The sequence below is a fragment of the Tauraco erythrolophus genome, chromosome 3 (assembly GCF_009769465.1).
Source record: "Tauraco erythrolophus isolate bTauEry1 chromosome 3, bTauEry1.pri, whole genome shotgun sequence".
In the NCBI taxonomy this organism is placed as follows: domain Eukaryota; kingdom Metazoa; phylum Chordata; class Aves; order Musophagiformes; family Musophagidae; genus Tauraco; species Tauraco erythrolophus.
In genome coordinates, this window is record NC_141467.1 from 64,855,396 (window position 1) to 64,876,670 (window position 21,275).

The 21,275-nt window shown below is 37.4% G+C and overlaps 1 protein-coding gene across 1 annotated transcript in view; it reads left to right on the top strand.

Annotated features, from left to right (window-relative positions):
* NKAIN3 (sodium/potassium transporting ATPase interacting 3) overlaps nt 1–21,275 on the top strand; it is a 398,603-nt gene that overhangs the window by 288,349 nt on the left and 88,979 nt on the right. Inside the window, exon 4 of the mRNA XM_086609314.1 lies at nt 16,379–16,576. Within this exon, the coding sequence (XP_086465440.1) occupies nt 16,379–16,576 (198 nt within the window). The remainder of the gene's footprint in view (nt 1–16,378; nt 16,577–21,275) is intronic.

Here is a 21,275-nt window from a genome sequence, read left to right on the forward strand (position 1 = left end):
ACTGCACAATAAACGAGACTTCCTGCAGCTAACTCATATTGAGTCGTCTCAGTACTTCTCCAAATCCCTTCTCCGCAGAGTATTTTTCAGACTTTTTTAGAACTTTGTCTTATACTCCTCCAGCTTGCAACATCTTTTTTTTTTTTTCTCCTGCAATGAAATTTTTTTACTTTCTCATCTTAAATCTAAGTCATATACCCTAGCATAGCAACCATTGTTTACAGGTTTAAGAGTAAGTTTCCTAGTTTCCCATTCTCTCTTTCTTAGATCACTGGTTTATGTCTGGTTGTTTATTTACGACCTTTCCTCTTTTTTTTCAACTGTGTTTCCTTCCAAACTCTAGGTTGGAGTTTTGTTGCTTTTCCCTCATGTCTTTAGATATCAAAACGGGAAATAAGAACTACCAATCCCCCTTGGTTGGGAATACGTACAAAAGAGCTGAGAACTGTTTTCTTCAGAAGCTCCCTTGTCTCTTTTCAAGACACCTTCCCTCACTCTTTCTGGGACCTCTCCTCAGCTCAGTCTTCAAACATCCTTCTCTACCTGTAAAACTCAATGAGAACATGCTGCTTGTTCTTACTGCCACAATCCAGGCTGACCAGCGAAGTGGACTTCCTCTCATAGTCTTTGATCAACCAATAGCAGTTTCTAGGATTTTAAACCTCTTGCCTCACCCAAGCTGACTATTTTGTTTCAATTTAGCTTCCTCGTAAAGGATCTTCTTGTAAATCCAGCAACCCTGGATGTCCTGCCTGAATGCAGCGGGCAGGAAGAGGTCTATCTGTGCCTCTCGGTTCCAGTGGGGCAGGCTTTTCTTTTTTCTTTCTTTTTCTTTTTAATGGGGACATATTATATTTTGATACTTTGAAAACTTTTCACAATTTCTATTGGTTGTTCTCCCCAAAATGTAGTAATTTCATTGCTTGACAGCATTCAATCATAGAATTGTTGAAACTCTAATAAATATGCAATATAAGTAGCTGTATGAGTAGCAGAAGCAATGATGCTTCATTTTATGTTTGTGCTTTGACATTGATTTCCCTTACGGTTTCTCTGATACCAAAAGAAGGCAAACTTTCCTTCAGGTCCTCCTCCTCCTCTTCCTGGTTTCTTATTTTAATGAAATCTTAAGGAAAGTTTATATACTTGAGATGTTTCCTCGTTTGCCAATGTGTTAAAATGCCCTGAGGGGACTGACAGAACGCTACGTGTATCTACTGAGATGCTATGAGCTTGCTTTCTTTAGGAAGCCAAACCGAAATCAGATAGGATGAGACTAAAAAGCATACCTGATTTATGACACACCTGTGAACATTGGCCATTCAAGGCCGGCAGGTCCAACAGTTCTCCCTAGGAACATCCTGCAAATGCTCAGTTGACCTGACACATGCAGTTGCACAGTCTACACAATGCATGTTTGATGTCCAGTTGCTCTGTACATGAGCTGCAGTCATTTGTTTAGGATTTCTGGAAACTTGGTACAGCACTATCAGAATTTGGTAGATTATCATCCAAAGCAGAAGTTCATCCTTGCATATTGATGATTCTATGATTGGTGAAGCTGTTAGGTACAAATTAAACAGACTTTCTCATTTCTTTAAGTGTCTGTGAGGACTGTATGCAAAAAAATTCTTAGCAGACTTTGAGTTACACCAGCAGTGTGGGCCAACTGTATTTTGTTAGGGCTCTTTATATGACATTTACAGGGTGATTTACTTTTTGATAGACCATTTTACAGTTTACAGGAAATAAAAGCTTGGGCTAAACAGCAATATTATTACAAGAGTTAGGGGCGAAATTTTAGTTTTAATCAAATTATTGAAATGATATAGTCACCACCACGGTTATTATTGTACTTTATATTACGAAGCTTCCTCATACCATTATGGTTTATTCGCCATAGTGTAGCACAATAAGAAGGACTGTTAAAATGCCTTTATAACATTATAATTGTTTCTATGGTGGTGGAAGGCATGCCAATTTAATTATATCAATTTAACTGAAATAGTACCAGTACTCTGTGACCAGGCTTTGGCTGTGGCAATCTGTATGATTTACTTATGCTGTGTTAATAGATATTTTTTTATTTTATCTGGATTTGGGTTATTTTTTTGCTTTTCATTCATGAGTTAGCCCAATCTACATGAGTAAAGTTATTAGAGATTAAAGGTTGTCCAAAGAATCATCTGTGCCAGCATTTAAAGTGAGCAGGGGCAAACTTCCTGGGTATAGAGCTGTTTTCTCTTTTTTCCTTTTGTAAGAGGTCTCCAAAGAATTTATTCTACAGACATAATCTATGTATAGAGTTTGTCAGGTTTTATAATTTTTATTTCAGGGAAAACAAATTGCTTACTTTCTTAGAAATCAGGTGTTGTGTAGAAAGCTGTCTCTTTTTTTTTGTCTTTTCTCACCCCTTGGCCTTTCTGAGATACATATCTTAAAATTAAAAAAGTTGTCATAGGGGTTGTAGTTGAATTTAGTCTACATTGTACAGCGGAGGTGGTCTCCCCACGTGTAAGAAAGTGTGCCTTCCACAGGAGTGATCAGTTAAGCTAATCACAGCTATTGAAACATCCTTTTGCTGACAAGTCCATCTGCATAACCTTGTTACGGTAATCACAATAACTTTAGTATTCTATCACATCATTATTGACTTCGACTGACAACTCAAACTAACACAACTTTTGAATAACATAGATATTTTCTCCAAATCATAGGAAAGTGACTTTTAAAGCAGCAGTGTACTAATTTAGGAAGAAAAAGAAGGTTATGCCTCCATGAATAATAATGATACATTAGGAGTTGCCCTCATTTATACTAATATTTCATTCCCCTCATTATACAGTATCACTTGAATGTGCTCCATTCTGGAAGTACTTTCCAATAAAGCTCATTTTGGGATGTAAGGGAGTGTTGTTCCATGACAGAGCCTTGCGGTTGAGTTGTTTCCTTTCTGCCAGCCACTAGTTAAAATTACTTAAGGTTTGTAAACATGTTAACATCATAATCTGTTTATGACATTCAGACATTGTTTCCTACTTTTATCAACCTCTCGTCACATATTTTTGAAGTTGCATTAAGAGTAGTCATCCATATTTTTGAAGTAGTTTATTTGAATAATGATGAAGTCTCACTTTTGACTGAGGAATTTAATGGTGACCTTAGAAGATATTACTGACTCATAGTGACTTCAACAGTTGCTCACTCTGCTGTCAAACAGGAGAGGTAGCCCTACCATGTATGCTTACATAAACCATGTTTATCAGAACCTAAAACAATGGAATTATTTCATAGAATCACAGAATGGTTTAGGTTGGAAGAGACCTTTAAAGATCATCTAGTCCAATCCCCCTGCCATGGGCAGGGACAACTTCTACTAGATCAGGTTACTGAAAGTCCCGTCCAACCTGATCGTGAACACTTCCTTTCAATGATGGGGCAACCACAACTTCTCTGACCAACCTGTTTCAGTGTCAAATTTCAAGCTTCACCAACAGAGCATCCAATCCACTGGGCAGTTTCTGAGAAGAAAGCGGATCAGTATGTTTGATTATAGGATTACAGTGCAGTAAAGTTAGTACTATTTCACAAGACTCGTGCTTTCTGAAATATATCAGTAAAAAGAATTAAAAATGCTGGGTTTTTTCCTCTCAAGTAGAAGCTCAATTTAATAAAGTCTGACAAATTAATTGTAAAGTTTTTGGAACCCTTTGAAAACAAGATAGCTTTTATCTAAGATTTTTTTAAAAAACTGTAACTAGACCACTGACTTCAAGTTAGAGAGTTCAGTAAAATCATGTGAAGGGGCATTTTAAAGGTGACATCCTGAACATTTAATTTTTTGTTTCAAATTTTGGACCCATTTGAGATAATGACTTTATAAAATCATGTGAAATAATTGTAATATTTCTGTATTTCCACTAGAAACAGACCAGTAGCAGAATGATACAGTAACATATTCTAGGTGATATTTAAAGCTGTGAAATCAGATCAAATCTCTCCTTAGAAATTCTCCTTTCCATGAGTTCTTAACTAGGCCATATTCTTTGTTCAGAGATAAACCTTGAGACATATGGTCTTTTTATTACTAGTTTTTACTACTCTTACTGTGGAAGTGCATTTTCAGCTGAAAAATTGCTTCCTTCCCAATGCTTTTAAAATGAAACAAAATGTGAACGTTCAGGGGGTTTTGTTTGGGTTGTTTTTTTCCCATTAAGATATTTTAATATTCCATGTTTGAGTCATAAGTCTTTACTGTGTAATATTCACATTTCCTGTTGGCAAGAGAAAATTTCAGAAATAACAACTTTATTTTTTAAAAGGATTGTCAAGTTCAGCTGTCTGCAGATGTTTACCTCATTTTCTAACCTGCAAAACTAAGTTCTCCTTCCCCACAATGTTCTGCATGCTGTGCAAAGACATACCTGATTGCAGTATTTGAATGACTTAGTGCCCTCCTTGTCTTTGCATGAGTAATTGTATTTTTAAAAAAGAAAATATTAAGTTGGCAAACTTGTATTTTGATTCCAAACAGGAAAACAAAGTTCAGTGGAGGGCATGAAGGTGTATCTGCTTTATAGATGTGCGTGTTGATGTGCCTTTATAGCTACCCAGCTGTTGCTATCCTGTCATCTCAGACCTTTCTGTTTTAGACTGAAGCAGTGTGGGCTTCCCTGTCCCAGAGTTAGGCTGAAAGGCATCTAATTCAAAGCTGTCTGAAGTTCCTGAGGGTCTGTACTACCAATGGCCACTCAGCTGTATCACTACCATGCAACATGGATCTAAAGCCAAATCCATGAATGTGTAGATGTTAAGACTTGCAATGCTGTGGATGTGAAGACGTGAGAGAGAGACACCTAGAAGTACTAAGGCACGAGGTAGCATTTGATGAGATTTTTCCCATCGTGTTTCCTGATCCCTAACCCTGTTAGACAACATCCAAATGCGTCTCACTGAGGCAGCTTTCCCAAGCAGGTCTGATTTCTGTTCTTCCCCACAGAAGAGCTGTCACCTGAGCTGATGCTGCTTTGATGCCCACAGACATGCAGCCTGTGCCCAGCCAGCAAGCAATTAAAGCTGAACCATCCCCTCTCGTATTGCTTTAAGAAGCAAAATTGTTGTTCAGTCTCTGGCTCTGAGAAGAGTTAATTGCTGAGACAGCAGCAGTGGGGAAGTCTGTGAGGGCCAGGGAGCAATAAGAGGCAGGAAACTTTCTCCTGTCCTACTTAATATCTCCACATCTCAACATTTCCCTGTTTTATCCTATTTACCGTCTCTCCCCAGACATGCTTAGTGCTGAATTTGTCTCTAGCTTTACTGTTTAGCACACAGCCATTAGCTGGCTACAAGCAAGGAATAAGCTAAGTGTAAACTGTGTCTTCTCTCTTCATGCTCCTCTTCCTCTCCCAGAGGTCGAAAGGCAAAATCACCTTTAAAAACATATTCTTAAAACAGCAACAGTTGCACCTGAGAGTAACATTAACATCCACCACAGTTACCTGTGGGCTGTTTTCTCAGAATTAACTAGAGTTTTACAGCAAAATGCGGCACATGTATTTTCACAGAAACTTTCCTCTATGCATCATTGTGCTATGCAACTCTGGATGGGACATACCGTACTGAAAATAAATTCTATATTATCGCCAAGTTGTGTACAATTAGGTTAGTAAGAATTTACTCATATGTTCTTACCTTTTTTATCCTTTTCCACTCATATCTTTCTCATTGCCTTTCTTGCTGGCCCTATTCCAGCAAATACACATAGATCCCTCATGTCACTGGGATGCTTGTTGAAATTAAGTAACCCGCATGCATGTTTCTTGAATCAGCTCTGTAGCTTTATAGACATCTCGGACTTTCAGCTGCTTTCTGGAGTTACACTGACATGCTTGTATCCCTGCTTTTAAACCCAGTTTTAAAAATAGAAACACTTACAAAGTGAAAATGCCAGTTATAGTAGTATTACTTTATTTAATGTAAAGATTAATTATCTCTGAAGTGTATTGGATTTTGTGGATACTCAGCAGCTTGCAGAAAAAGGCCTTATTTTGGCAATGTTTTGATATCTTTTTCCTCAGGCAAACTGAAAATTCTTTTCCTATTATATTTGAGGAAGCTCTTTACATAGTAATCTTGATTTTGTGTGTTCAGTAAGTATGTAAACTGATGCTAATATTACTTGCCCTTTTACAGTTGCGTACTGCTGTCATTCACAAGTCTATCAGCCTATCTAAAAATTGATTATTGTTCTTCCCTTTGTCTGTTAATATTATTTCAAATTTGATAGTGAAGTGAAACTGTCATTTCCAATATCAATATGCTCTTATATCTTTGCAGTGGTCTCATTTTGTTCTTATTTATTAGAGTAGGATATATTAAAAATTACATGATGAAGGATTTCAGACAAGTCTGTGATGTTAAAGACTGAACGGATCATTAGGCTTCTCAGTGGCTTTATTCATCTCTTAAAGTGACCAGATTTATATAACATCTGTTAACAAGACCATTAAGTAATCCACCTAGACTTGAAGTTTTTAACAGAACCTGATATAGTTCCCTCTTGAATTAAAAATACGTTTCTGGGGAATATGTTCAACCACATTGATTAAAGGAACTTTTGTGAGAAATTTCTTCAGAATGAAAAAAATATAAGTAGACTTAGCAGCTCAATGATCTCCTTTAACATGACAAACATGAAATTATCCAAAAGTTATTGGACACCATCAGATCCTTCTGATTAATCACATCAAAAGAACTTCAGAAGTTTGATTACGATGACTGCAGACCTGCTATAGAGACAATGTGTCTGAGAAAAGGAGCCTTTGTCCCTGAAATAGTCTGAAAATCTGAAAATGAGAAGACAAATGAAAGCTCTCTTTTGTGTGAGTGTCTGTGAGAGTTACTGAGGTGCGGAAGTGGATTAGGCTGCAAATTAAATTAATTTGATTAAGACCAGAGTGCAATGCATTACTGAAGGAGATTGTTAATGCTGCCTTCTTTGGCCACAGTTGACAGTTGTTCTCAGGAAAGTACTATTGAGTCATTAATTTGTACAGGTAAATAGAAATCTATGCATACTTATATATTTATGTAAATTTATGCACACTATGTGTACATAAATAAAATTAAAAGTATACATATATTTATATATTTACATAAATACATAAAATGTTTTAAGGAACCTAAAATGTGGACTAATGCCCATAGTCAATCTGAAACGAGGAATTAAATAAATCATATTAACTGAGCTTTGCTACAGCAGATTCTCTTTTCCATAGTCATCAGTGTTTCACTTCCTCTGCTAGGAAAGGAAGGATTTCAAATTTCATCATCTGAACTTATGGTATCTATAGGGACTGTCTTTGCTTTTTTAAAAATGTGTATCAATTTCATTTTGGAGACTGTCATTGCTCCAGCAGAAAGTGAAGCCTGTGATTAAAGTATTGCTAAATACTTTATTAAAGTATTGCTAAATACTGCTAAAGCCAAGATCATTGGCAAACAATACCAAAAAACTTGAGGGATTGGCAAAAATATGATGACCTGATATCGCAGACAAGAAATACAGAAATGAACGCGTCATGAGGAAGTATATGTTTCTAGGAGCATCTTGTGCTTATCAAAATGGAAACAATAAGAAAATAGACCCCTAGCAGTTCAATGCACTTCTGTTACTTACTGTTTTTCATTTTGCATTCTGAGTCTTCAGGAAGTCTTCAGCAGTGCAGATACTCACTTCTTGGGAATCTGTTAGTGGCAGACACTTTTATTCAGTAAACTGTATAGGAGTTCCCTCAAAAGATGCAGTGAATTAGCACAGCTTTCTGGTTGCCCTTTGCACACACTAAAATAAAAAATAGAATCTCCTGATAGAAGTTCCAAGAAATCATGTGGTTTAATTTAAAGATCAATAAAATTGAGTATTGCTCATGACCTCTGACTTTGAAGTTTTTAGGGTGCACTTAAGTCATTTCCTGTGATCACAGTTGAAATATGCTTTCCCATACCCTGAGGGATCCATGATCATCTGAGATGGCGGACTACGGCACATGGTGCCCTGGATAGCCATGAACTGAACTGGTGATGCAAATGCTTCCCATCTAGATTCCAGGAGCTCAGCTTTAAGAAAAGTAACGAATAATGCAAGTTATGGCACAGACTGGAAGTGCCTAGCAGTAGGGCTTAAGATTTTTGAAGCTTTTACTCTTCAGCTCGCTTGCTTGTAACAAGCCAAACTTGTTATTGTAATCTCATGTCCCTGGGAGTGGAGGCTTCAACAAAAATGCTGAACATAACCAGGCTTGTCATAAAACAACAAGAGTTGGCAATATCATAAGCAATTGCATTGCTTCGAGCAAGCAAAGAAGAGAACACAACAGCAGTTGCTTAAGCTGGCCTATTAATCTTTAAAAGTGTTCCTGCATGCAGGTAGGAACATTCTGGGTAGTCTCAAAAGAGGGAGTTATTTTTCTTGCCAGAAATTTTAACATTCAAGTGAGTTTTCAAAAGTCTTTTTATGGTGCTTTTTAATGTCATTGGAGTCTGGCATAGACCCTTAAATTTAGGGCCCGCTCTCCTGTGCATTTATTTCGAGCATAGTGTTTATCTCCTTATATAGCAAGAGATGTTATGGTATTCTTATAGTTGAGACAGAGAGACAAAGCACAGAACCCACCAGAAATTAAGGAAATTATTTAAATTAACTGTAGTATTATTGCAATATTGTGTTCTTAATCATGCCTTTATCCCCATGCTTTCTCTTTGTTCACAACCACTATGCACAAAATACAGTTATTTGGATAATAATGAAGTCAAATCCTGTTTTGGCTAGAGGCTGCATTGCATCTGTTCCTCATACTGGAACATACTTGGCACAAACTATGTCTCCTATTTGCATATGTTTCCTAGTAACGTTAGAACTACCACCCCAAGAAAGGGTCAATTTTGCAATATTTGGCACATTAGGGTGTCCATAATACAAAAGATGGAGAACTAACAAAGTACAAACAGTTTTAGCATGATCAAGCCAGGCCAGATCTGTCCATTTGAAGTGTAGAAATCTAGTCCCCATCAACATTGGAAGAGTCTTCTCAATGGTTATGTACTTCCTTAACTAATGTATTTATTGAATGCTTGGAGGTTGCACAGTGGTGAGCTGTATACAGTGAGGTGAACCTTTCTGCTTTGGGTGTCAATAAATGAAATAATACAAAATAGTGTGGGAAGGGCTTTCTGTAGCCTTTTGAGGCAGTTTGTCTTTGAAGGAAAGTACACTGGCGACAAATTTTAATTTTGTGGTATTTCAAATGTATGCACGCGTAACTCTATAGAGGTCTTATCAATTTTGTTTAAAAACAACAACGAAAAAAACTAAAATGAAAATGTTAGGTCAAAATGTTCTTGCTCAGACTCAAAATTGCTTTACATTATAAACTCCTTTTTCAAATGTTCATGTTATGAACCTTTTAGATAGAGTTTATTTTATGGCACATAACTGGAACTCTTTCACACTTTTCAAGACTTTTTCAAGCCTTCTTTTACATTTTCTGACTCTCTGCCCTAAGAAGTTTTTCTACAGCATTTGTGCTGGTGGCTATACATGGCCTGCCAATGCTGTTTCTAGTTCTTCACTATTACAATTACAATTCAGTCTTCTCTTGATTCTTCATTTCAGTTAGAAACAGATATGGCTTGAGTGAAGGGCACACCAACATGCACAAACCTTTGACTTTGCACAAATCCTTATCCTATTCCCAGTCTTCAAAACTGAAAGCAGTGCTCACAGTTTGCCGTCGTTCCAAACCTCATACCTCTGGATCATCAGAGGGATCATCAGTGAGAGCAATTTTCAGACTAAGTGCTCGACTTAATCATATGTCAAGGACTCCATCAGAGCACAACAGCTTTTCTGGGCAGACATGACTTCTTTGTGCTCATGTTGAACTTCTGCTCTCGTGTTGAATCTGCTGTGACAAGTGATGAGTAAGGCTTGTATTGATCCAATCACCCCATCTCACGCCCCTTTTTCCTCTGGGCTTGGAGCTTATTTCTGCCATACTATGTTACCTCTCTTGACTGTTTCTGACAGAGAGATTGCCACAAAAGGGAAGTAGACCTATTAAAAAGTGTAAGCCATGGAGCTGGGATTAGAGCATGGATCTGAATATCGCCGAAGATCAGAGCTCATCTTTAGGGGCAACAAGTTTCAGAAAACAGCCCCTTGCTGCTTCTTACAACTTGTCCTTGTGACTAACACTGCAAGAAAAAAACAGCAGTATGCTTCTCTTGTTGACTTCTTGACTTCTAGCTTTCTAAAGGCATTCTACTTTGCTAGTAAATTCAGTAAATCTAATTTTAAAATTACCTGGTTTGTAAAGCAGGAAACAAATCCCTGACCATGTGGCAAATTCAACAGCACAGAGGAGCTATTTTCGTCATTTAGGTAGATCATGTCCCTGTTTTTCTACTAAATTTCCAAAAGCTATTTTGTTCATTTTTTAAAAATGAAATAAAATCTGACAACACTCTCTGTAGCCCAAGGAGTAAAAGAAATGAAAGGAGAAGAAGGTGCTAACTCATACATCTTTTTTTTGGGGGGTAGGTGTGGGTAGATGGTGGCATGGAGTCAAATGATTAACAAGTGTTGTACTGTGGATTGATTGGAAAAAAATAGATTAAATCAGTATAACTTTGTAACAACAGTAGTTATGCTTGATATGGAAATCCTTTCCTGTAGTCATGGTCCGATGTCGTGGTTACAGGATTTGCTCAATCTGTTAACCTCTAATCTCAGTGAATGAGAACCATGAACCTGTAACCTTACCCCTCAAAATGACTTTGCCGTTTTACCTCTCATAACCACTGTCAGCCCATGACACTGGGGTTACCTCATGATCTACATCTGAAGATCTTGATATTGTGAATGTTCTCTTCTAGTAGTAATTAATTTAGGTGAATCACATGGTCCTTCAGGTCTAGTGTGCATGGGATTTGCTATCACAAAGAGATATATTTGCTATGTCCAGTCTATCATCCAGTTCAGACAGCTGAATAGTCCCAAAAGCGTCAACCCATGAGCTTCAGCTTAAGAATGCTCCTCATATAATCTCTTCACCAGAGTGCTCAGGATGAGGATGAGATATTGACTATTGTATTTTCAGCTACCTTCTCAACCTAGAGAGCTTGCGTGGAAGCATCATGGTTCGTTATTCCATCACGTTAGCAGGAGTGTCACAATTATTGAGTGGGCAATCTTCAACCTCTAATTCATGAGGTAGATAAAAGCCCCCCATGTAACACTGAAGCAAAAGTTTAAATCAAAAGTAAACAGAAAAAAAAAAAGAGTCAATAGTAAATATTCAAAAATTATCATTCTGATCAAAACAATCTGGGAGCTCACGAGAGAAGTTTCCGTATTTGCCAATGGACTTCTTCAATATTATCTGCCCAGGCCTTCCCAACCAATTTGTTCAGCGATAGTGAGAGATGATAGAGCATAACTGGTCACACACAGAGCAAGCCAGGATCAGAACCTGTGGTTTCAGGAAATAACAGGGTGGAAAACTAAGGTTATGCTGCCAATGGGCGTCTTTGGATGATAGCTGATGCTCTTGCTTCAAAGTACTTCTACAATTAGAGCAGATTTTGTTAACGCTGGAACGCATAATTTGCACCTAATGAGGATTAATGTCTCCTTGAAATTAGATACTAAGGAATGCGCGTGTCTCTTGTCCATGCTAACACCACTGCATCTTAACTACAAGCTTAATTGGGTGTAGAGTACTACAAGGAAATGGACTGCTTTTTTTCCCTAGCATTATGCATGTTATCTTTTATTACCTATTGACCAGGTGTTTGACTGAAAATCTTTTCGCTTTACTGTTAAAAACAGATACTGGGTAGCAAGTCAGAACCAGAGCATCTTCGTTACTCTTAGGATTTGAGATGGGAATGTTTATTTCCTCAGCCTAATTAATGTTCATTTATAATAGCATTATAGTATGTATCAATAAAATAAAATGTTAGGAAGAGCTAGGTACCACATAAGCAACAATAAAGTCAAGATCTTTAATGTTATGCTTTACCAGGCCTTTGTGCTCTTGCACCTTTCTGTGAAATTTCAAGTGTTGATTGTTGTCTTATGGAGGAAAAAAGTGTTTCTCCTCCATCTCACTCAACACGCTAATGCCTTTCTTACAGTTTTCCTAAGACTGTATTTTTCAGATACTAACAAGGAATGAAAGAAATATAAAATAGCATGTAGTAAAGCAGTAACATACAGTGAAAAAAGATTTCAATGCATAATCATGATGTCACCACATAATATCTGTTTGTTATACAAGGCAATCTTGGTGTGTCGTTCTTTTTCCTGGAGTTTAGTGTCTTTTTGTCTTTACATCTGGTGATTTTAATCAGTCTTAATTTCTCATTAATTTTGTTTTGTTGTTATAGGCACTGTACATAAAGTATACACAGATAAATGAAAATAACATCATCTTTATTATTCATCTTTGGTTTTAAAATAAACTATGTTATGCTATTATCTGTTGAAATTTATCTAGATTCGCCATCTAAAAATAGAATCATAAAATCACAGAATGGTTTGGGTCAGAAGACACCTTCAAAGCTCATCTAGGTTAACCTTCCTGCCATGGGCGGAGACATCTTTTGCTAGATCAGGTTGCTGAAATAGAAAATGTCCACTTGAAACCAAATGTGGAATTTAAACAGATATAATGAAATAAAACACTCAGTTTATTTATGAAATAAAAATCTCCAGGCACTCAGAAAACAGTATTATTGTGACTTAAAGGGATTACATCTCACCTAAAAGAACGCACCTGCCATAGCAATGATTTCCAATAATGATCAAAATTAACCTTTGGGCTGACAGCCAACACAAATCCAATTACATAGTGTAAAAGCTTAAAAAGTGGTAAACAGTTAAGTGTGACTCTACATCAGTAAAAGTGTGATTATTGGACTGATCCTATGCACAGGAGCAAACTTCTTACCGCAGACTGGAGTATTGCTTCAGTGTTGACTGGAAAAGGGAGGAGTAGGATTTCACTTCCCTGTGTCATTTCCATAATTCCCACATGATTTTCTTGCAAGTCCCATTATCTGTGTTCTTCCCACTCTTCTTTTATGACATCTGTCTGAGAGGTTACCAACTGAGGAAGCATAGTTTATCTGTTGGTGTACAGAATTAAGGTCAAGATACATGTCATGAGTCTGAAGCTCAGAAGACAGCGATTTTCCATCCATTATTGAAATTACAGCTGGATTCATCAAAGAGACTACTTGATGTCTCTTGTATGGAGCCTGAAACTGAGTCTTTTGCTATGAGACAGCACCATTCTTCTGCAAGAAATAAGCAGTTTTCACATTACATTATTGGTTGAAGATTTAGCATTTTATAAGCATTTGCTTAATGATGCTTGTGACATTGGACAAATATATATGATCTATTGAAAAACTTCAACATCTGCTTGTACTTCCTGAAAGAATTCTTAACTCTCGTTCAACATATAACTGAGAATAAGTCACCTGGGCAGCAGCTTTTCCACCATGCACAGGGTCTCCAAGCTCTGAATTCACAAATGCTGAAACACTCTTAGAAGTTCACTGATATTTAAAACCTGTACACCCAAGTGAAGAGCCTTTGAATTTTCTATAAATGATGATAAAGATACAGGTTAATATTTTAATGCCTGGCACATTCGACTCACTTTATGGATTAAGAATCTCCAAGAAGTTGGAGAGGAATGTGCTTCAGCTGTCAAAAAGAAAAAAAAAAAAAAAGAGAGAATTGATTTTTGTCAGGCTTTCTTTTATTGATTGGCAGCTTAACATTTATCACTCAAACAGCTTACGGCTGCCATTTTGTGAAGTGATATTTTAGAGGTCAAGCTAATGCACCAGGTGGTTTCGTTTGCATTGCTAAAACTGAGCTTTGCTGATCATTATCTGCTTTTACCTGCTTTGAGGACTCTGGATGTAATACACACAGTGAGAAGTAATTAAGAAAAGCTCTTCTCCCAGCCTTTATAGATAATTTCTGAATATTTTTTTTCAAAAAAATGCATCAAGTGCTGTGATGACATCTCCTTTATTTTTAATCAAAGAATTCTGACTATAATATTGCTGTTTCCTTCTCTCAATACATCACCAACAGCCTTGAAATATGAACACGACCATCTAGTTAAACATCTCTAAACATGGCCATTGAGTGAAGCAATTGTTTTTAATCACCCAAAAAGCCAAACATGACAGTATGCCAGAAATGAAAGATTTTATTTATAAGAGATGTTTGTACTGACCAGTTGCCAAATTCTGACATTTTAAATGTGTTGGCAACATTTATCAAGCTGTCTCCCTATGTAAATTTACTGTTTTTCTTTGCCATTGGCTGCGAACTAGCCAAACTCCAACACTGAAACAGGGCATAATGATCAAAGTTTAAAGAGAAAAAAAACAAAAGACGAAAAACACTTTGAGGGCAAAGCAAGCTGTGACACCAATGCTACAGACATCACAATTTATTCCCACAGTTTCAATAGTAAAGCGTTATCTCGCAGTGTTTGATACTCACTAACCCACATGGCAAATCTGTATTCCTACTCAGCAAAGAGTTACTGAGATAGAAAAGGGTGAATATGCCTGTGCTGCTTGACAAACGGCATGTCTTACTGTTGGCAATTGTTAAAAGCGCTTGATAACACTGTGCAATCTCTGGCATTGTTGTGCAGAGAAAGCCTCGACTCTTTCCTGTGACTATATATTTATAATTATGTTTTCATTAAACTGAATTGTCTGTCAACTTCAGATTTCACAAGTCATTTTCATATTGCAGCCGAGAATTTTCTAAACCAGTGTCAAGGAATGACATGCAAAGTCAAAAGACAAACGCCTCATCAGCTGTAAATAATGCTCCAGCAAGTCTGCGTTTTGTGGGTAAAGATGTTACAGAGAGCAAAGCAGTAAATCACAAAGGCAAATTTCTTACTTTCTTACTTTCTTAACTAGCAGTAATGGAGACTGGCAGGATGTAATTCACCCGTTAATTTTCAGGTATGGCCAGAATAAAGACAGTTAACAGAGTAAAACAACAAAAGGACTCCTGCTGAGACTAGAATCTGTACCGAATGTCCCTTTGGTCACGGAGAAGGTACACGGCTGCAGACAGACTGACTGGACAGATTTTCAGAGGGGGATGCAAAGGGCAAATCGGTGTCAAGGCAGTGCTTACAAACTGGCACATGTGGAAATGGAGGTATTTTGTGGGCATACAGCTGACAATTTTGCACGTGTTTTTTATAACTACCTTGGAGTTGAGAAGAAGAAACATGGAAACATAAATCTGAATTAATTATTTAAAATTTCAGTATAACTAATCTCACATTTATCTCCAATGAGGAGATTGGTTTTTGGCGTCTAAATGGTGTCCATTCAACTTTGGTGTATTTTACTTGAGCATGACCTAAAGACCTAAATCTGTTCTTAATTCAGATGAATTTTCCTGATTGTACTTCATAGATAAAGTGTTAAAAAAATCTTCACTGTGTTAGTATCTTTGCCACTTTCACTGATCCAGGTAGGAGTGGGATACCGTTAACTAAACCGCACAGACCTCATACGTACTGTGTGGACCACAATGCACCCAGTATGTGTTACGGTAGGTTTAAGGCCTGATCGGACATGCTGTGGTTGAGGCTGAAGATAATTTGAGTGAAGAGAAGTTGTGGCGTGTGTTTTAAACCCAGATCGGTTCGCAGGAGCAGGTTTCTTAGATAAACTGAGATGATGGTAGTCTGGATGAGGGGCACGGGGAGAAAAGAGAACAGGGCGCTTGGCTGGAGACAACCTTTTGTTTGCGTCTTTGGCAGCTGAAACAGTCTGCCTGGTTGTGGTCCTACTTAAAATAATAGTTAGAATTTATAGTTATTACTTTAAATAAATATAGTGGAAGTTTGTTATAGATTGTCTCCAGTACCATGGGGTAAAACTGTCTCTGTTGCCTGTTAAAAAAGTGAAATTCTTAAGTGACATTCTAATAAGTAACACTAAAACTGCTTTCAGGCTCTAAGTCCGTGGAGATGTAGGACATGCACTGTGTTTTGTATGGTACCTGGTACAACGGTTCTTCTGCCAGACAGAAACTCCTATGCACAATTACAAAATAAACAATAAATGCTTGCAATTTCCTCTCTCCCCTTTAATGGCCTGCTTTCACGTTAAAACTACTAGGGTGAACGGGAAGGCAAGTTACTTACCTCATTTTCTTTATAATAATGGAGAACACCTTTTATTTCCCTTTCTTTACCTTAAATAACGGAAAGTTAAAGGTTTACATGCTTTTTCCCTCCCTGTCTCCTAGGAAACCGATCTCATGACCTTTAACATCTCCATGCACCGTTCTTGGTGGCGGGAACATGGGCCTGGCTGCATACGAAGGGTGGTGCGTCCTTCTACCCCTGGCATCCTAGACGATTACTCCTACGTCTCCGTGACAGGCTGCATAATTGATTTCCAGTACCTAGAGGTCATTCACAGCGCTATCCAAATACTCCTCTCCGTAAGTTCCCACTTCATCTTGTACTCAGATCCTGGCAGTCCTTTCACATGCAAACTGCTGCTGTTGAGTGTCTCTATCCTGAAAGTGAGATGTAGTAGCTGATAAGTAGCAGCACTAATTGCAGTTTGATTTAGAGAATTATATTTGCATTACTAAAATGTGCACTGCTCTTCTCTTTTCTCATATCCTATAAAGCTCTGCATAGGCATAGTCCCCATTCCGACTTTTGCTGGGACAGGTGGAAATTAACTCAAGTTTCTGGCTGTTATTCATTGAGACGCGTACAGCAAAGGAGAGCAGTCTTGTCCAAAATTAGTTTACCTAAACCTTTCTGAAGTTCACAATCAATGACGGTATTTATTCAGCATTGAGTGTAAATATGTATTTACATGATGCTTGGTTAAGTTTCTTCCCAAAGTGAAATATGGGTATAACGCTTGAAAAAGGTCAAGGAAGTATTAAGAATTAAAGCACTCATTTATATTTAACCATGTTATCTGTTCTTTCCTGGGACCCGGCATTATTGGACTACTCTACCTTTGTGATCCACTTTTTTAGTTGCAACACCAGTCAAAAACCGCAAGTACAAGAAGCTGTTGTAAAAAGTCTGCAGTGCAGGGAAGTACTGGGGCTGGATGAGTTGCTTCGTGAGCAACAGCCCAGGTTTGGCCGCCGTCTTTCCTCCATCTGATGGCTGTTTCTGCTTGTGATTAGAAGGTTGTTTGGCATGGGCTGTGTGTGATCCCCTAGAAGTGGTACCTCTTTCTCTACATAGCTGTGTGTAGTACGTAGCAACCAGTCCACCTCAGGTGGGTGCACAGAGGTCTGATACACCCCAGACAACCAAATCTGTTCTGAGAGCACAAATACTTGTGGCTAGTGGTCCTAACCATGGCCACCAATGCTTGTCATAGAGTGGGAGAAGAGACACAGTCTGCAGCCCACATCTACTAGTCAGGTGAGCTACCTGTTCTGGACAACCAGAAAGGCTGGATATTCCTTGTTTGGTCAGTACCTCAAGCTGTTTTACTAACTGACCAGAAAATACTGCCACTAGCAAAGCAAAAGGGATCTATAGGATAAATCTGGCTCATTAGTTTAAAATTGTTTTCAAATTTTAATTTTTATGTTTCTTTTAAGATAAGGACATTTCTCTTTTGAAAGAAAAAAGAAACATTGTATTTGGTTACATCCATCATCCTGTCCAACCATCTAGAATGAAGTAGTCCAAAAGTCTTTTGTAAGATGTCAAGTGCTTTTTCCTTTACCACTGCTTTTAATCAAAATTCAGTGAACTTTCATGTTACAATGGTGATTAATGAACCTTCACTTGACAATCCAGGTCTGGATGACACTCATTGGTTAATGCACCAGTGACATCACGTGCACCTACACAAGGCATGCATCTACTCAGGCGCCAGTGACATCACAAGCACCTACGCAATCCTTCTCCCGACTGTCTTTCAGTCAGGCTGCAAAGATTTTGAGGCGGTATCTTTTCCAGTGAAGCCAAAATCACTTCTCTTGAGACCCGGCCCCCATGTATATCAACATATGTTAAAATCGCAGGTTTTAAAATCTACAAAGCTTAGCTGAATGCACCTTCCTCACTCTTGTGGGGTCCTTATGCTCAAAGAGGGTCGCTTCTCCCTTGAGCTCTTCATTTGCAGCAAATCTCCCTCACGATGGAGCATCGTTCACTCTGCTTCAGTGAGCCTGTTCAAGGGAAACTGAAGTGTGGTTGGTTTAAAAGGATATCATATGTATTTCCAATACTTTCTCACTTCTATAAGAAAAAATGTGTTGTGTTAGAAATTTTTCTAGAATTTTTGTGATTAGAAACAAATTTAGAGTTCAGTGGAAAACAGCTGGTTGTTGAAATCAGGAACTACTTCCTTCTGCACTTATCAGTGCAGTACAGTTCTGTACAGTTCTAGTAAAAATTTACCAAATGACAGGAATACAAATACTACTATTAGAATAATAGAATAAAAGCATTTAATATGTACAAACTAAATGAAATATGGAAAAGTATAAAAATTATGTAATAATTATAAAACATAAGATGCAACAGGCCTTGCCTTTCTTGTGGAGCAACTGATTCCTTGGAACAATCATAAATAAATTCTGGATAAAATTCATTACAAGTTCAAAATGAGCTTATAAGTCTTGACTGTGAATTAAATAGTTGCAGTTTCAGATACTGCTTTTGACTGATACACATAATGTTGAAATTAAAATCCTGTATGCAAAGTAAGGTTTTCGTCCAGTCTTATTAACTTGCTATCCCATCTGTGACGCGTTATGATTAACGTACCATGAGTCCGTACTTCAGTTTTCATTCTGAATTGTAATTTAACGTTGTTTAATTTACCGTCACACAGGATGGAGGTCACCACTTAGATTATCAGATTTGTTGCAGTTTCCTCACATTTTCTGAGTCCTATTGAACTGAGGAAGTTTCCATACTTTTCAGATGCATAACTGCTTTTTAATTGAGGTACCAATTTCAATTGTTAGTTAAAATGTCGTTTAGATTGTCTTTTTACAGTACTGAAGAATTGTAGATCAGAAGATCCTTCTTTTTGCTTTTCCTAGTGGCTAGTCCTAGAAGTAGCCTATTCTTTCTTGGACCTTACAACATACTTAATTTTCATAACATTTTTATGCAGCAGTGGTAGCGTAACAAACCATTTTACAGTGTAACAAAAACTTTATTGGCATAACAAATCATTTTATCATGCTAACCCTTGTCCAAACGAGTGGGAAGGTGAGCACTTCCATTTGATAGGGAGTTAGAGCCTCTGTAAGAAGAAATCCCTCCAGGGGTAAATATTGGATACCTGTCGAGATATATAACTCACTAGCAGCAGTTCTCCATTTTTGAAAGGTGACTTTTTATTGAAATCTTTTTTTTTTAAACTGGTATAAAATTTTTTATATGCACAGAATGCTGCAGCTGTGACTACATTAGACCCTACTTCAGGGAATAGGCTCGACAGTCATTCATCTAATTCAGACACAGCGAGGCTCTTTTTGTATTTGCTTTATAGTTGTTTCAAAAAAAAAAAAAATCTTTTATTGGTGAAACAGTAACTTTGTATCTCATCCTGATTATGGGTGGCTATGAAGTGATTGGGAGTTGAAGATGTTAAGCATTTCTTTAAATTGGGGGAAAATCAAGGGAAATATGAGAGTGGGATGCAATTAATAGTACAGAAGAAAGATACTTAGATTGTGCATGTAAAATCTACATTTATTTGATGTGTAAGGCACAGTACATATTATTTTGATGAATAAATCCTTCCACACAACACCTTTAATTTTAAAATGCAAGGCAGGTTGTCTTTACAGAAACCTGAATTTTTGGAGAACAAATAGATATTACAGTCAAAATGGTGACAGCGTAGCAACTTTGAGAAAGGCCCTTCATACAGTCTTTTTTGTTATTTGAAAATAGATAATGCACACTGAGAATGTTAAATGCCAGGAAGACAGTGGTTATAATAGCCTGAGATTTAAAAAGTTCTCCAGTTGATTGCAGAGAGATTTGTATTAGACTCTGAGCCTAATATCACATTAAGCTTGTCCACAGCTACACTGTGAAGCAGCGACCCCCCAAGCTAGGGCTCACCAAGGTAGCTCTGGAATTAGCAGCTGTATAACTTCATCAGTGCTGAAAAAGCAAAATGAATTAATTTTGGCAGAGCTACAAGCTGACATAACTAGACTGCTGCTGGGGATGGGATCTACCACCTTCTCATAACATAGGTTGCACAAGATGAGGTTGACTTTCCATCTAGGTCTCATCATATTACTCTTCACTGCATAGAAAAGCCACACCTAAAATTTAGAACTCTGAAGGAGGGCAGGGGAGAAAAAAAAAAAAAAAGGAAAAGAAAAGAAAAGAAAAAAGAAAAGAAAAGAAAAGAAAAGAAAAGAAAAGAAAAGAAAAGAAAAGAAAAGAAAAGAAAAGAAAAGAAAAGAAAAGAAAAGAAAAGAAAAGAAAAGAAAAGAAAAGAAAAGAAAAGAAAAGAAAAGAAAAGAAAAGAAAAGAAAAGAAAAGAAAAGAAAAGAAAAGAAAAGAAAAGAAAAGAAAAGAAAAAGCCCTAAACCTAAAAACACGCAAACCATTCAACTATTTGGCATGTTGATGCTGATTGAATGCAGGATATTTTAAAGAAGAGCTCTGGTTTACTTAGCAGAGGTCCATCTGTTGTCTCTCATAAGTGTCTATTAGTATAACCTCTGGATAACTACTGGACCTACAGACGAGGAATACTCACAGAAAAAACACTTTTGGAGAGTCCCCTGGTTTTCACTACAGTGTAAAGCTGTGCAAAGAAGTGATATAGAGAGATTAAGAGTATTGAATCTTTACCATAGTGGCGTTAAAAGCAGCGAACATACATACCTACCTAAGGTAAAGTCAGGCACTGATCAATGGGGAATAACTTAGCAGTAACACTACCGAGCACCAAACACAACCAGAAAAATATATTCCTTTCTGCTGAATATAATGAAGTTGTAATATCACAAGAAAAAGCACTCCTGGCAGCCAAACTGGGAGATGAATACTGTTGTCCCTATGAGTCTGAACGATTCTTCTACAAGACGGACCGGCTACATCTATACACATAAATTAAGTGTGCCAAGGGAACTACTGGGTACTCAGGCCAGCTGGCTCAGAACAGCTCAC